The 15,258-nt window shown below is 55.4% G+C and overlaps 4 protein-coding genes across 4 annotated transcripts; 2 read left to right on the top strand and 2 right to left on the bottom strand.

Moving 5' to 3' along the window:
- The first annotated feature begins 2,229 nt into the window (after positions 1 to 2,229).
- On the top strand, positions 2,230 to 3,693 carry F5Z01DRAFT_414071 (uncharacterized protein). Its single transcript, XM_046259580.1, has one exon. The coding sequence runs from the start codon at positions 2,715 to 2,717 to the stop codon at positions 3,567 to 3,569; it is 855 nt and encodes a 284-aa protein (XP_046121680.1). The 5' UTR covers positions 2,230 to 2,714; the 3' UTR covers positions 3,570 to 3,693.
- A 1,967-nt stretch (positions 3,694 to 5,660) lies between these two features.
- F5Z01DRAFT_414415 (uncharacterized protein) lies at positions 5,661 to 6,175 on the bottom strand. Its single transcript, XM_046259581.1, has one exon. It carries the CDS (start codon positions 6,077 to 6,079, stop codon positions 5,759 to 5,761), a length of 321 nt encoding a protein of 106 aa, XP_046121679.1. The 5' UTR covers positions 6,080 to 6,175; the 3' UTR covers positions 5,661 to 5,758.
- Positions 6,176 to 10,973: 4,798 nt separating this feature from the next.
- On the top strand, positions 10,974 to 11,495 carry F5Z01DRAFT_633667 (uncharacterized protein; the record flags this gene model as incomplete). The annotated part of the gene is made up of 1 exon (XM_046261974.1): positions 10,974 to 11,495. One exon carries the CDS (start codon positions 10,974 to 10,976, stop codon positions 11,493 to 11,495), a length of 522 nt encoding a protein of 173 aa, XP_046121678.1.
- A 1,290-nt stretch (positions 11,496 to 12,785) lies between these two features.
- Positions 12,786 to 15,024, bottom strand: F5Z01DRAFT_616421 (kinase-like domain-containing protein; the record flags this gene model as incomplete). The annotated part of the gene is made up of 3 exons (XM_046260912.1): positions 12,786 to 14,416; positions 14,463 to 14,930; positions 14,985 to 15,024. The coding sequence occupies 3 exons, from the start codon at positions 15,022 to 15,024 to the stop codon at positions 12,786 to 12,788; spliced, it is 2,139 nt and encodes a 712-aa protein (XP_046121677.1).
- Between the last annotated feature and the right edge of the window lie 234 nt (positions 15,025 to 15,258).

The following is a 15,258-nucleotide window of genomic DNA, read 5'->3' as shown; positions in this document are numbered from 1 at the left end:
GAAGCAGGCAATTGCCTCTGGGTTCGTGCCGCCGCGGTGCGGGTGGTTGCGGCGCACGGGATGGAAGAACAAGTGGGAGATCATGACGTGGGTGTGTTGTTGTTGCTTCATTATTCCCGGTGTGGCTCGTCGCTGGCGGCTGAACATCACCTAAGACTGCTCAACAAGCAAGCACGGCCTGTCGGAGGAGATGGACCGTTCGGATTCCAGCCAGTGCCTACGGAGTACGTGCAGCAAGTTATCATCACTTTCCAGACTAGTCGATGGGCGATGGTGTGAGACGGGCCACTAGCCTGGGGCGCCAATGCGAACCTAACTTAGTCCCAAACCGAGACGTCGGGTGCTGCTGAAGATTTCTCTGCAGGCAAGCGCAGACCGCCGCGCGAGGAGCCTCGGTGAGCGTTTCTCTATTACAATGCTCGGGCTTTTTGCTGCTCATCTTGTCACACATCAGGGAATGCCCTGGTGATGGGATGTGAGGCGCCCGAGAGGTGGTTGGCCTGGCTGCTGGGGACCGGCCAGGTATCAGTCGCACTTGTGGTGGAGAAGAAGCGCCAACAAGCTTTACAAATCGCTGACCAACCTTGCAGCGGGTCCAGCTCTGGTGCGGTGTGGACAATGGAGTTTCTCCTTCTGCCACGAGATAGTATTACCACACAAGCGGCACGCGTTGTCGATCATCACGTCTGCAAAGTCAATCCGTCCTAGCGCTGGCGTGTTGATTCACTAGGCACAACGACCAGTGTCTCATGTTGAGACTTTACAGTTCGTCGACGCCGCAGGGGCATTCAACGGACACGAAAGCCACGCAGCACCGCTCTGAGATGCCGCAGGGCCGGGGCAGGCGATCGTCGTCGTCGACAGTCGACAGTCGACAGTCGACAGTCTACAGTAGCTGCGGCACGGAGCATGTATCCTCTTTCACGAGGGCCCCACGGCCTAGAAACGGCGCCTGGTCAGGTCATAAAACAACAGCGAGGCCAGCAAGACCATTAATTACTTGTGCCTATGCACTGATGCAGGGCGCCATCATGATCAAGCGTCGGTTCGTTCAGGAATCAGGACGACAATGGGGCGCCACAGGCCCCGGGCGTGGGCATCTTGTTGATGTGCTCGCTAAAATGGAGATTGCAGCGAGACAAGACGAGACGAGGCGAGGAGCCAGCTAATTAAGCATGATATTGGACTGGCATTGTGGGCGTCGCCTGAGCTGTGAGGGCGATATATTATGACTAGCCATCGAGTCATAAGTGTTACTAGGCGCTCAAACAATGGCGACCCGGGCAGATGACCAAATGCGTGGCCACGACCGCGGAGAACGCTTTGCACATGATCACGTCGAGCAATGCATTCACTGTACCGGAGATGAGGCATGACGATCTCGAGACATGCGAGCATCGTGACACTGTTGTCGTCGACACAGTGTTATGCCTCTGGATCGGGGCGCGCAGTATGCAGACAAAAGAGAAGAATGCCGTGACCCATGCTGGACAAGACGGAACCAGGCAGGTGAGTTGACCGGCACCAAGAAAGTTGTCAGCTTGGCCCGGACGGGATGAGGCTCGGAGGAGTTGAGGGCGCGATCATCGTCGACTGCACACGGACGGCGGATCCCACTGTCAGTCTGTCTGTCAGTGATGACAATTACTACCCCTGTCGGCATGGCACGCTCGTGGGGCCCATCCGGCGCGGTTGGAAGACACGCATGAAATATGGACCACGAGCTTGCCCTTCGAGTCCACATGCCACCCCTTCTAGCTCTGTGCCTAGTGCCTTGGCTTTTTCTCGGCCCACGACACCCTCCCTGCTCCTCCCCCCGGGGACAGGGGGAAGAGAGGAGAGGGGAGGGGTGGGTACTTGTCAGATCTTCACACACCCGCTCTCCGATTGTCCGTTCTTCTCGAATCTGGAAGCTTGCTTGAAGGAACGACAGACAGAGTGAGTGCCTGACAGACAGCCTGATTACCTACCTGCCTGGGGGCGCCCAGTGCAATGCCGGGCTCCACGCTCGCCCTGCCCATGATCACCCAGGCCAGTTCCGTCAGGCAATCCGTGCGCTTCAAGGGGCGACCGTCCGCACGCCCCCCCCTTCACTCCACCTTTTCCTGTGGATGGCCTGCAATGTCCGTCACAAAGGGCCCTCGGAAAGGTTCGCTCGCCTGCTACTGTAGCTAGCTGCTCTACGGTTCTCTAGCTGCAGCGCGCGAGTGACAGCGGCGTCTCGCGGCAGACCTCAAGGATCAAGGGGTGGGATTCTCAGATCTGATATGTGTTATAGCGTGGGCAGATATACCCGGCCAGCCCCAGTGCAGAGCAGACTCATCAGACTTCTCGGACGCACCCAAAGAGAGCAGGAGTAGGCCCATCAAGACCAGGCTTCTTACACACACACCCTCCTCTCGTCTGTCAACCGCAAGCCAAGCCAAGCACGCACACAAAAGGCTGGCCTCGTACTTAAACTCGGCGCAACCCCGATCATCCCAAAGATCCGGAACCCCATCTGATACTACGACATCTCGTGCCACACACACATCATCACCAACTTCAAGCTCGACATTTGACCCGTCACCGAACCCGAGCAATCACTCTTCATTACGGAATCAAGCAGAGGAAGAAAGGCCTAGGGCGACAACAACACCAGCGTCCCACCCCCTCCCTCGCACCGCCGTGACGCAAGAAATCACCTACTACCTCACCTTACACACAATATAAACATGGCCACCTCAATAGCAAGCCACCACCACACTGGGCAGCACTTGGGCCAGTACCAGTACGCTTGCCCTCCGCCGTCGCCTCCCATGGACCAGCCGCGGTGTACTCTTCCCTCCATCTCCAACCTGATCGGTCTTGCCGACGCCGGATCACCGACTCACGAGTCTGCTCCCTCATCACAACTTCAAAGGAGGTCTTCGGGCATCAGGACAGACAGCCGCCCCGGCACCGGGTATGCCAACGCCTTCCCTCACCACCACAGAGCATCGCCTCCCTCACCGCCCATGAGCACCAGCGCCTCCACAGAAACCACATCGCCCGTGCAGAGGCCGAAGACTCACTACTCAAACGCCTCGACGCCTACAGGATACTACCACGAGACCACGCCGCCTCTAGAGTCGGACATGCAGCGCCATCACACTCTTCCTCAGACTCCCTCGACACACGCGCATGGACCCAGTACTGGTAGCTACTTCCCGCCAGCCTCGTCTACGAGCGCGCCGCCACCCCAAGCGCAAGCTCAGTCTCCCCCATCAGGCCTCGCGTATCAACAACCACTGCCAAAGTCGTTCCCGCCGCCCAGCATTCGCGTCTCTGTGGCTCGCTCGACCTTGGGCCCCATCTCCTGGCAACACCACCACTATCTCAACCCGGCGCCGGGACACCAGTTCCCAGCATGCCAGGACCGCTACATCTGCCAGACCTGCAACAAGGCCTTTAGCCGCCCCAGCAGTCTGCGCATCCACAGCCACTCGCACACGGGCGAGAAGCCCTTCAAGTGCTCCCAGCCGGGTTGTGGCAAGGCATTCAGTGTACGCAGTAATATGAAGCGTCACGAGCGGGGATGCCACTGTTAGACCGGTCATGGCGGCAGCCTGACCGTCCTTTCTGTACACACTCTTCATTTTCCGTCGCTGCGCAAGCATACGTTTTTCTGCGACTTTTGATCAATTTTTTCTTTTTACATTTTCGGCGTACTATAGGGGCAACGGACCATTCGCGTTACGAGACAGCATTTACATGGGCGCACTTGTTTGATTCACGTCCTCATTGGAGGCTACAGCTGCGGATACCCTCGAGGGAGAAAGAACATTCTGTACATAATAATGTATATAGACGACATCCACGAGACTTGCCTCAGCGGACGGGCGACTGGCGCCCGCACTCGACAGCAAGCAAGCACCCTTCTTCGGCAGAAGGGCAAGATTCAAGAATACAACGCAAAGAACGTTGATCACTCTCCACTTGGCGTCTACGTCCGTACAACGTGCTTTTCCCGACTTCTAATCCCAGGTGACATCGTAGATCGGTGGCAAACCAAAAAAAAGGGAAAGGCTGGGGGGCGCGGGAGCAGTCTGCAGACTGGTTGGATGGAACCCATCATTCATTCCTGCTGGGAACAGACGCCCAGACAAAGCCGCATGCCGATCATGATGATGCCTCACATTACATGCATAATTTACGAGTGACGCACGACAGACAACCTGGCCCCTTCTTCCCACAGTTGCTCGAGCGCCGGACAGAAGCAAAGAAAAGGACAGGACAGAACAGGAGACACCAACGGGGGACACAGAGAGTCAGAGAGGGGTGGTGCTGACGTCCCGCCCGCACTATGACCATTGTGGCCCTTCTTGCGGAAACGTCAACCTGAATCATGCCGCATGCCACATGGAGAGGCAGAAACTCATCGCTAGCGGGACCCATAATATGTCTACAGTACTAGCCGTGGTAGGCCCCTAGTGTTGTTAGGAGACATTCGATATAGGTACCTCGTGGTGGGTTTCCGCCCCCTTCCAGTCAGTCCTGTTCGTCTCCTCCTCCTCCCTGCCCCCTTGCTTGCTGGCAGGCTGGCGGTTTCTGGAGCACGCGCCTCGCTGCCAATTTGCCGTCTGGAGGAACTGGCATGGACCACCTTGTCAGTTGAGTGCCACAGCTTCGGCTCCGGCTGATGGATACCCAAGTACGGAGTACGGAGTACTGCGCCTTCATCGCTCCCCCTTCCTGCCACGTTCTGCCAAGGGTCTTTTTGCTCTTCCTTCTGACAGGGACAGGATACGGACGAGGGAATTGCTCAGAATGGACAAGTGCCGGCCGGCTCTGGCCCTCTGGGGCGCAGACGAGATGACAGTGTCATATGGATCGCCTCATCCAGATTGACGTCCCTCAATCGAGGCGTAAGCGAGCACGCTACCGGACATGATGGATGATGCGCTCTTGTATGTGCTACCTACGTACGCGTCGTTCTTATTATGGCACACGCACGCACGCACGCACTGCGCTAATCACATGAATGGCTAGCGCGACGGCCAACCACGTTCTGTCATGTCTCGGGATAATACCTACTGTAAGCAGAAGCAACACTGTACATATGTACTTCATCACATAGTGCAGTGCAAAGCGCTTGCGAGCACACATAATACGTGCACACACACACACACACACTTGTTGCGCACGCGTTTCTGATGAACAGCACGTCTGTCTTTGGATCTTGGTTGATGATCCCTGCTCGTTGGGGAGGGGCCGGGATCACGGTCCACACATTCTGCCGTGAACAATACCTGGTCCCTGGCGTCGCTACGGGATATTCCAGCAGTATGGGCCATGGGGAACCAGCATCAGCAAGAGCCTCGCGTCGCTTAAGTCAGTACGTACGGGTTTGCGGCAGATGAGCGAGGTGACAATCCTCCTGCAAGAGAATGGACGTCCGGTCCCAGGCACAGATGCGAATCCAGGCGCTTGCGAGTAGTATGTATTAGGCAAGTTGACCCGGCCGTGCCTTGTCATATGTTTCCCGCAGATCCATTGCGAGGGACGAGGATACGTCTGCAGTAGGGCTGCAAGCTGCTGCATCCCCGACAGAAGAAGGGGTGCAGTACGAACAGAAGTCGGGCCCTTTGTGGCCCACGATGCGCGTTGGGTGGGTTATTGCCTGCATATCAACTCCTGGGTGTAACCGATGGCACCACTGATCCAGGCGATGCCTGCTATAGCCTAATTATTGCTTATACTGACCGACCGTCGCAATGGGATTTCGTGGGCTCAGTTGTCATCCATCATCGGCTGCCCGCGCCAAGACCAAGCCCAATGTCATTGAGAACCGCCGAACTTGAGACGCTGGTGAATTCCACGACGCACGGTCGATCAGCTTCAGAGAACAAGGGGGCAGCTGCTCCATCAGGACCCGGGCGAGGGTGATGTTGCTGGACGTCACAAAGGGGAGGAGGGTCAGACCGGTCAGCATGCACTCTGCCGAGCGTCTCTGTGTGCTGCGGATCGCCCTTGCAGCAGACAGGAGGTGCAACGCGATGAGCAAATAAATGTCCGTCCGTTCGTCCGTCCAGCGGTTAATAGATGAACGGCACATCATGTCTGGCAGGATAAGATGCAAGATCCTCGATCATCACCAGTGCGCCGGTCACAAGGGCCCGAAACTCGCTGCCTGGAGCCTCAATGTGACGAAAGTCAGGCCACCCCCAGGTCTGTATGTGCCATGGGCCCATGATGACTATTGATTAACTAAGCCATGAGGGACATGCATTCGACGGCATGCCATGGTGATCATTGAGCCGTTGGGCATGCTGTGATCGCCGGCGCGGCGGCGGCGGCTGCTGGCAACCTATTCGTTCGATGAGGGGGGTAGGGTGAAGCTTGGAATCTTGGATAGTAAGAGCACCAATGAACTGATCCACGCTCCGTGGAGCTCGACTTGAGTTGACAGCGCGGGACTTCTGGTACGTACCCCGAGTATCGACGGTTTCTGTTCGTACGTATGTCTGCCGCGTCTGCGTCAGCATGGCGCTTGCTGAGGGCAGCTGACAAGAGCGAGCACGTATCCAGCACATAGTACCCATATCATGGATGGTAGACGGCCCATGCTGCTCGATACTATTATTTACACACTCGATCTTGGTCGGACGCCGTGAACTTACCTCAAGGCAGACTCGAATCGACATCCATCGATGAGCAACAACGCGCACTTTGGATAAGTAGGGGATAGCACCCATGTCATGTCAGAACTCAGAAGCGGGCAGCGTTCGACTCCATGTTCTCGCATCGGGCCAGCGCTCCCTTCTGGGAAACGATGTCGTCGAGCCCTTGCCCAGGCATCCCCCGAGACCCCCTGTCCCCTGGCCTCCGCGTCTGCCCCAAGGGCCCAAACACCTCACCCGAGACAGTGGACAGAGCCCGTCTTGGCACCCTGTGGGAACATTGAGTTAATTACTCCGTAGTAGCTGATTGATAGCTCACAAGGCAATAATTAACGGAAGGCAAGGGTTGGGGTAGCTCGAAAGCCCCGAACCCTCCTGCCCGCAACTCCGGTGTCGATGATGATCCTAAGTCTGAAACACCGGCGTGCCAGCCGTGCCCGGCACTTCTATCGAGCATGGGTTGAAAGCTCAGGCCACAATGCTAAGTTAGGACCCTAGTCGAGTTGGCCATTCCGATCATTGCTTTTACGTAGTATACACTTGTACGTTCATGGCGGGATTCCCAAATGCGACGGCTTTGTTACCAATGGGCGAGGTTGGATAGAATACTTTCGTGGTTGACTCGTTTGACTGGAATCTACCAGGAAATATGCTGCGGGTCCCCGGATCGTGGCTGGACTCCCAGCCGGACTGTCTAGCGATCTGAGCACCGTAATAAGTCAAGGTCGTTAGAGAATGTCTCAACCTGCCATGCTGCTGTTTTGGCTGGACTTTTGTGGGATTCGGACGTGCAAGGTCTGCATCCTTTGGTCGTGGGCATAACTCGGCTGGCTCATCGGATTGGATCACTGGCCGACGGACGACCTAGGGCAGTTCGCGTCTCTCGATGTGAAGAAGGCCAGGCTTGGTCTCATGACGTCGAGAAGGAGTAGTGACATGAGGGCAATGGCCGTCAACTCATGGCGTCAACACCAGAGCAGGGGTTGCCGATGCCTGCTCGTGACGGAGCAAGAGTGCGAATCTCGACTTTTCGTGATCCGCCAAAAATAAGTACGTCCTTGTACATTGTCAAGGGGCATCCGTTCGCCGTTGACCGGGGACTCTGGGGACGCCATAGTGCTGTGAAACGATTTCATCATAGCATCGACTAGGGAGGTTGGATAGCCCAGGTGTCGTCACACACTTCCTCATCGGAACAGATGTACTGCAAAGTTTGGTCAGAAACTCTGTCGACAGACTGCCCGTTGAGTTGGTCAATTGAGAGGATATCTCGAAAAACAGTCTTCCCCTTGCATGGATGTCGATACTACCCGTGGCACGCTGCTGCAGGTGTGATGTTATTGGGAATGTAACATGATCAGTACCATGGTCAGTAACACACTCAGCGCATCCGTGGAAGGGGCTTCATTGCAGTTGTGCCAGTATCAGCCTCCGTGTGGTCTAGTTTCGAAACACCGTTGGTTGAGTCGCCAATTGCTGTGATAAAAACCGTTGCGTTTCGAAAGTTGAGGGCTTCACTCGTGTGGCTCAGTGAGACCTACGCAAACTGAGCGAGGGCTGCACCGTTTGCTACACCCAAATACATAAGCATCGTCTCAAGCACTTAGCGTAAAAATTGAATTGAGGATTTGAGACGTCGATGTCTCCTCGTCAAGCAGCAGAAATGTGCGGACATAGCGAGTATGTTCCGTGCCGTAGAGTGTTAGCAATGATTCCAATGTCAGTGGTTCGACTAGACCATTGTTTGGGTGTAATGGGCCGGTCAATGCCCTACACTCGTTAGGGGAAGTATCTTTAGTGAATGAAGCTGGACTGACTCAATGCCTGCCATCATGACCAACCCGTATTCAACACTGATATGAGAGAAGGGGGACTGCCTGATCTTGCGCAGAATCAAGAGTGAGACGTCTTTGAGAATCACCATGATACCTTTGGTCCATCACGCGTACGCCATAGTGGACTGTCAATGAATATCCCGTCTGACTCAGTCACTCGCCAAGAGAAGCTGCGAGAGCTTTCAATAGCTTTCCGGAACGTCAGATGTGCCCCAACAACTGCACGCTGCGATTCGAGTGTATGCTGCGTAGTCCAGTAGAGCCTTCTGGTCGGGCCCGGCTTGATCCCCATTCGATGAAGAATTTGGACGGCTCCTTTCAATGCTTGAGGCGATGCTGGGAGTGTATTCGTGTGACGAGGATATCACATTGCTCAGAAGGCCGTTGGTGAACCAAGTCGCCCGCAGTTGCGACTGGAAATAAATGATTGTGACCTTAGGGCCACCGTGAGAGTTCTTGCTTGCTCGCGAGCCTTTTGAGGAGCCGCAGCTGAGCGTATGAGCTTCGATTCTCGGTAGGCTGATCGCTTTCTAGAGTTTCGATAAGAACAGGCTGGTGCTGGCACGTTTGACTCAGTGGTAGCGCGGTGATGCGCCACTCAAGCTTTCTAAGGCATTAGCCAGCCAGACTCCAGAGTGCTTTGCTGTGCCCTTTGGACTCTCATGGCGAAGTATGACACTGCTAGCGACCCAACCGCCCAATCACCCCTGTGCACGGCAAGACATTTCAACACACTATTCCCGTAAAGAAGGACTACGAGGACCCAGTTCGACCCTGAGGTGTGTTGAGGAGCTAACAGCATTATGTTGATGCTGTCTTGGTGTCGACGAACATGATAGGTTGAGATGGCTTCAAATAATGTTATACTGACATGTGTCGCGGTATTTCGGTCTGGCCACATTTGGGACTCGAAGGCTCTGTCATTGTCGGTGGAGGTCTCTCATTTCGTCAAGCTCGACTTCCTCTGTAGACTCGTGCGCAGTCTCAGCAACGACCTAGTTTCACCTATCATTGCTGGGTCAAGTGACTGGGGCAGAGGCTCACACACTGCCGGCGAAAATTGTGCATTGCAACGGCAAGTACTTTGCAAGCTCCAACCCACTGTTTGTCCACGTAACTCTGAGGGTGTACATGGCGACTCGTGGCTGGCTTGCGGCGAGTTTGCTCGCGGTTCTTTCTTTGTGATGCGGGAAGACAGTGCAACGAGTCACTCGACTGCTGTAAACGTGTTGCGTCGGTGTCTGCTCAACGTATGCCGTAAGACGCTGGGGCTCGCAACGATTGCCAGCAACGCTTCAGTACACGTTACGGGATAGGGTATTTGTGTCGCTGTTAGGTTGAGAAACCATGAAGTCTTGCAAAATTGGACTTCGATGTGCCTGTGTAAATGGGGAAGGATCGGACGGGGTGGGTCAGCTAAAGCTTCCCATGATCTCACCTCAATAAGGCAAGAACGACGGTCTATTACCTTACTAGTAGTCAAAAATGACTTCAATGGTGATTACTGGTACTCTTACTAGTACCTAAGGTACTATGTAATAGAACCTTACAAGCACATTCTCAAAAGTTGTTGATTCAGCCACTACCATAACAGTGCTCACAGAGCTCTCCTGGCGTCCATCTCCTCTCTATGTCAGCGCCTGAAGATTGAGGTCTGGAATTGGGATACCGAGGCGGGTGAACGACATTGCTGCCGAGCGGGAAGCCTGGGGGAAGGAAGGCTGCATCGCACGCACGCCCACTACGATACACCCGTGAGTTAAGTTCCTTGCCGTCCGCAACCGCACAAATCCTCAATCGGTCTGCTGACTCTCCTTCTACTCTTTCAGTCTGCTCACCGGTCACAACAGACTGTGGCACATTCTCAGTATTACTTCTGAACTATCGAAATGGCTGCAAAACGAACCAAATTGCGCCCGAGAAGCAACGTTCAAACAGCCATTCGCCAGTCGTGAGTCGCATGCACCTTCCCCAGATAGTGGACGCTTGACTGTTGCTGATATAGCGCTGGCGCTAGGCGGGACGCGCGGGCCAGTCCAGCGGCGACTAGCCTAACGTTAGTACCGTACTTTTACTTCCCATAGGTGACTGAAGTTGAACCTTTTGCCTGACCAAGGGGGCTGGACCTGGATCTGACCAGCTCCTTTTAACTCAATTTCAATTTCCCTCTCGTCGCCTTGCGTTTCCTTCAACAGTTGCGAGGCGTCAGTTTCGTCATGTCCCGCATTTCAGGACCATGACGCCAGGCTCTGCGCACCTCACCGGATCATCCAATCGCGAGCATCACCGTCGCACACTTTCCCATGCCTGCCAACCTCGTTGGGCACCGACACGCTAGAGGCAGAAAATCGAGACTGACACCAAGTGGTGCTCGGAACACCAGATACCACTCCACCATCGTTGCCGCCATCAACACCGCAATACATCGCCGGCCTCAGGGCCTATCCCTCCCGACTGCCGTTGCCCGCATGCCGAAGCGCCGTCGGCGCATCCAACCATGACGACCAATGCCGTCCCCAACACGCAGCTGGGCCTCACCTCCGAAGAGCTCCAGATCCTGCGCCAGGGCCAGGCCGCACTCGACGGGGGGTCCAACAGCTCGCGCGCCGCCAGCAGGGCCAGCAGCCAGGGCCTCCTGCTCCTCGACAGCTCCTCCCTCTCGGCCCTGGGCCGCTACTTTGACCGACTCATGGCCAACATTGAGCAGAACATCCAGTACCTCAGCGAGCAGGCGCAATTGTTCACACAGGTGCAATACGATCGAGCGGGAAACATTATCGATGGGGCCGACGAGGAGATTGCGCGCTACACGGCGCTGCTGAGGCAGCTGGACGAGCTCGAGCTCGACTTTGACCGCATCGCTCACATCAAGGAGATTGTCAAACAGTACCGCTCACGCGTGGAAGCGTTGGAACGGGACCTGGAAAATACGAGCTCCTCGAGCCGGCACCGCCACTCGTCATCTTCACATCGACACGGTCACCGGCATCATTCGTCCTCCCACCGACATCGTCACTGAGCGGGCGTCAAAACACCATGAACAAAAACAACCACTATCACAACTACCACCACGACCACGACCATCCAATACATCAACTTGACCTCGCGGGTTCTTACAGCACCGCGTCCTCCTACAATGCTCTCCGCTAGCCGAACAGAGGAAATTCACAGAAGAAACGGGGACAGGCCTCGCGGCTAGGCAAAGAAAGACTGGCCTCACGGCAAAACATGATTGGGATTCTATTTACTGGCGTTTTATTTGGGATACTTGGACATATATCACCTCGCGTCTCGCGGCTGGCGCTCAAGCTCTCGCAGTGTTTGTTCTCTTGGCTTCTGATCTTGTAGGATACCCCCCCTTTTGGTTAAGCAATAAATTCAGTGTATGCTGCTACACTGCAAGCGAGACGTTGATCATGCCCCAGCGTGCTTGATCGAACCAGGTGCCCATTACGAATTTTGAAGTCTGATGGATGGGCCCTCCCAGTAGCAGGGCTCGTTCAATCGACCATCATCCAGACACAGGGTGCTTCAATTGTCGCTCGCACGCGAGAATATCTCGCAAACACCCTCACGCGCTCGACCCCTGGCTAATGTAGGTGTCCATGTGAGCAACCCCTTGGCCACCCTTCGGGCCGCCAACCGTTCCATTGGCCCTCCCTCTTCGCAAGCCGCCTCCCACATTGGGCGTCTACTGATAATAGCATTTTGCCGGCTGAACACATGGGGGAGGCTGCTGGTTCAAAGCAGGTCTCAATTGCGACATCCGCTGGGCCGAAAGTCGATGTGGTAGCATGGCAACAGGTGAACAGACACGCAATGCGTTGTAAAAAATATATTCTCAGAACATTTAGAGAATCCAGAAAAGAGCAGCTGGATTAGTGCGAGAGTAGTACAACAATACCCAGTGAGACATGTTCAACGCCAAAAGGACTACCAACGGACTGGCACTCGTAGCCACGGCCTATCGTCTTGCCCTCCCGTCGTCGCCCATGCAAATACCAATTCGTCCATTCGTCATTCAGGCCGGACGCCTTGAAACGCCATGTGTGTGTGTGTGTGTGTGTAAGGGTGCGTGGGTGCATGCGTGCATATGCGCACGCTCTAGAACCCTTCCTCCACCTGCGCACGTCTTGGACAAAGGAAAAAGGTGTGTTGGTCCTTGTGTGTGTTCTGGCCGTCACCAGTCGTCATCATCTCGCCTCGCATCGACTTATCCTTCAGTACGTGAAGTTTCGCTTGCCGCGGGCCTGTATCGCCAACGAGCGCAACCGTCAGTCAAGGTCTTGAGCTACCGCAGCAAAGTTCCCTAAGCCTTAGCTCTGCGTTGACGCACCAAGAATGGACTCGGCATCTCATCTCTCTCCGGGTCCCAAGTAGCCACTGGCTCGCCGTTGCTATCCCTCCGCTCGCCCGCCACGCGGCGCTTGGGACTCGTGAGGTAACCACTGTTCTCGGGTCCCGTCGGCACAGGTCGCCCTCCAGCACGAGCTTGTGAGAGTTCCACAAGAGTGCGTCCCCTGACGTTGTTCTTGACTGCGACTTTACCCAAAGCCTCAGCATCCTGCGTCTTCTCCTTTCGGTTCTGCGATTGCTTACGTGAGAGCGCGCTGTGAGCATTGGCTTCACCACTGAGGTTCGCCTTTGACGGGATCTTGCTCAGCCGCCTGTTAGGCGAGCGAGGTGCGGGCTCAGATATTTGGGCCTGCCCCATCTTGGACACGAGACCACATGTGGAAGTCTGCGGCTTGAGCCGGTTGATGTTGATCGGGCATGTCTTTTGTGTCGTCAGCACTGGGCGATCCCTAGCTGTGAAGGGATTTTTGCTAGATCGGATGTTTCGTGTCGGTGAGGGGACAATCTCTTCATCGTCTGACTCTTCGATCGTCGGCTCATCTGGCATAGTCCAGTTTGCCCCCTTGGAGTTCTTGGCGCCAAAGATGTTGCCCTCGGGCATAGCCGGCACTTTGGTCGCACCCGCGCGACGGGGCGAAAGTGACAAAGATGCGATAGCGATAGGGCTTGGTGATGCCATCTCGACGTCCATTGGTGTGCCAGCACCTGCGAACATGGTTTGTGCGCGTCCGAATGGGGTCCTTGCACCCTTCTTAGGCTCCTTCTCTTTCGATGTATCGGGACTTTCGAGTGAGTAATCCGTAAAGTCGGTTGTTGATGGGAAATCTTCGCTCGCGGCAGTGCTCAGTGAGGATTGCGGATGCAGTGACCTGCCAACTGGAGATGCCATTGGAGGCGGCTCTGTTTTCGGCTCTTCAGGGGCCACGGGGGCCATAGCTCTGGCCAGCTCTTCTGCTCGCGCCGCCACCTCCGTCTCGAACTGTTTGTTCAGCGTTTCAATGTGTTCCTGCACCAGACGGTCGATCTCCAGACGGGCCTTGACCTCCCATTCCCGACGCAACGCCGAGTCAATTTCCTCTCGCATGGCGGCTCGTTCGCGCTCGAGGTTGGCGGTGGCCTCTTCGACCTCCTTCGCATGTTTAGCCACGGCCTCCTCCCTAGCCTTGAGCTTCTTGTTGTAGTCTGCGACCTCCTTCTCCTTGCGCATCAACTTCACCACAGGCAGGTTGAGCAATTGCGCCGTATCAGGCCGTCGATCGGCATTCACGCGCAAGCAGTCCTTGATCACGGCGTTCAGCTCTGCCGAGTACATCTCAGGAAGAGGCGCGACTTTGCCCTCCTTGATCTTCTGCACCAGCTGGAAATGGGTCTTGGCGTTGAAGGGGGGCTCGCGAGAGCAGAGTTCGTAGATGATGCAGCCTAATGACCAAATGTCGGATTTCAATGTGTACTTCTCGGCCGCGCAGATCTCGGGCGACATGTAGAAAGGCGTGCCGACATATGTCGAAGCAAAGTCGTGGGACTTGATCATCTTCGAAAGACCAAAGTCCCCGAGTTTGACAGAGTTGTCTTCGTCGAGAAAGACTTGACACGTTAGTCACCTTCTACAATGCAGTCGAGGCCAACTTACCGTTCTCTGGTTTCAAGTCACGGTGCAGGATAGTCATGGTACCCGCGGGTACTTTGGGGGCGCCATGTGTCGTGCCCTGCGTGAGACCGAGTACATTGGTGCCTACCTCGGGAGGATTGACACCATAGTGGCAACGGTACAGCGCGAGACTGAGCTGGGTGAAAACACTCCAGACAAAGTTCTCTGGAGCGCGTTGCCCCTTGTGCTGCAGGTCCTTGATCACACGCCCCAGGTCGCCATTCCCACAATATTCCATGTACAGGTGAAGGTCCTGGCTCAGCTTAAGATGCTCTCGGTGGTAGTAGGCAACAATGTTCGTGTGTCGAAGGTGGGATAGAATCTGGAACTCGGCGTGGAGCTGCTCGCGCTCCTTCTGGGACATGCGCTGGTAGGAGATCTCCTTGCGGCACATGATGAAGCCGTCGGCCTTGCGGCGGACCTTGCGAATGATACCGAATGATCCATGGCCTGTACACGAGGGTCAGAGATAGAGTCGGGCGCCGAGGTAGTGCAGCAACTCACCAATCTTCTCCAAGGTGTCGTACTTGTCTTCGGTAGACATGATGGGCTAGTGTCGTCCACAACGCAAGTAAAACGCTAGGACGGAGAAGACGTATCGAGGAAAGCCAACATGAGAGTCGAGTCGAGGACAGAGAAGGACGCCAAACAATGCACCGCGCCGCAGCAATATGTATCGGAGAAGTTCAAATCGTGAATGACCGAGGGCACGCGAATGGCTAACTCTGTCCTGCTGGGTTAGTAAACGAAAGGCTGTTGTTGGTGTTGTTGTTGTGAA

This window comes from Emericellopsis atlantica (assembly GCF_019669845.1).
Source record: "Emericellopsis atlantica unplaced genomic scaffold F5Z01scaffold_4, whole genome shotgun sequence".
Taxonomy (NCBI): Eukaryota; Fungi; Ascomycota; class Sordariomycetes; order Hypocreales; family Bionectriaceae; genus Emericellopsis; species Emericellopsis atlantica.
Note: the sequence above shows the minus strand (reverse complement) of the source record. Positions and strands in the feature narration are given on the sequence as shown.

Coding starts and splice junctions, on each gene's coding strand:
- F5Z01DRAFT_414071 (XM_046259580.1), top strand. CDS start 2,715: ATGGCCACCTCAATAGCAAGCCACCACCACACTGGGCAGCACTTGGGC.
- F5Z01DRAFT_414415 (XM_046259581.1), bottom strand. CDS start 6,079: ATGATGTGCCGTTCATCTATTAACCGCTGGACGGACGAACGGACGGAC.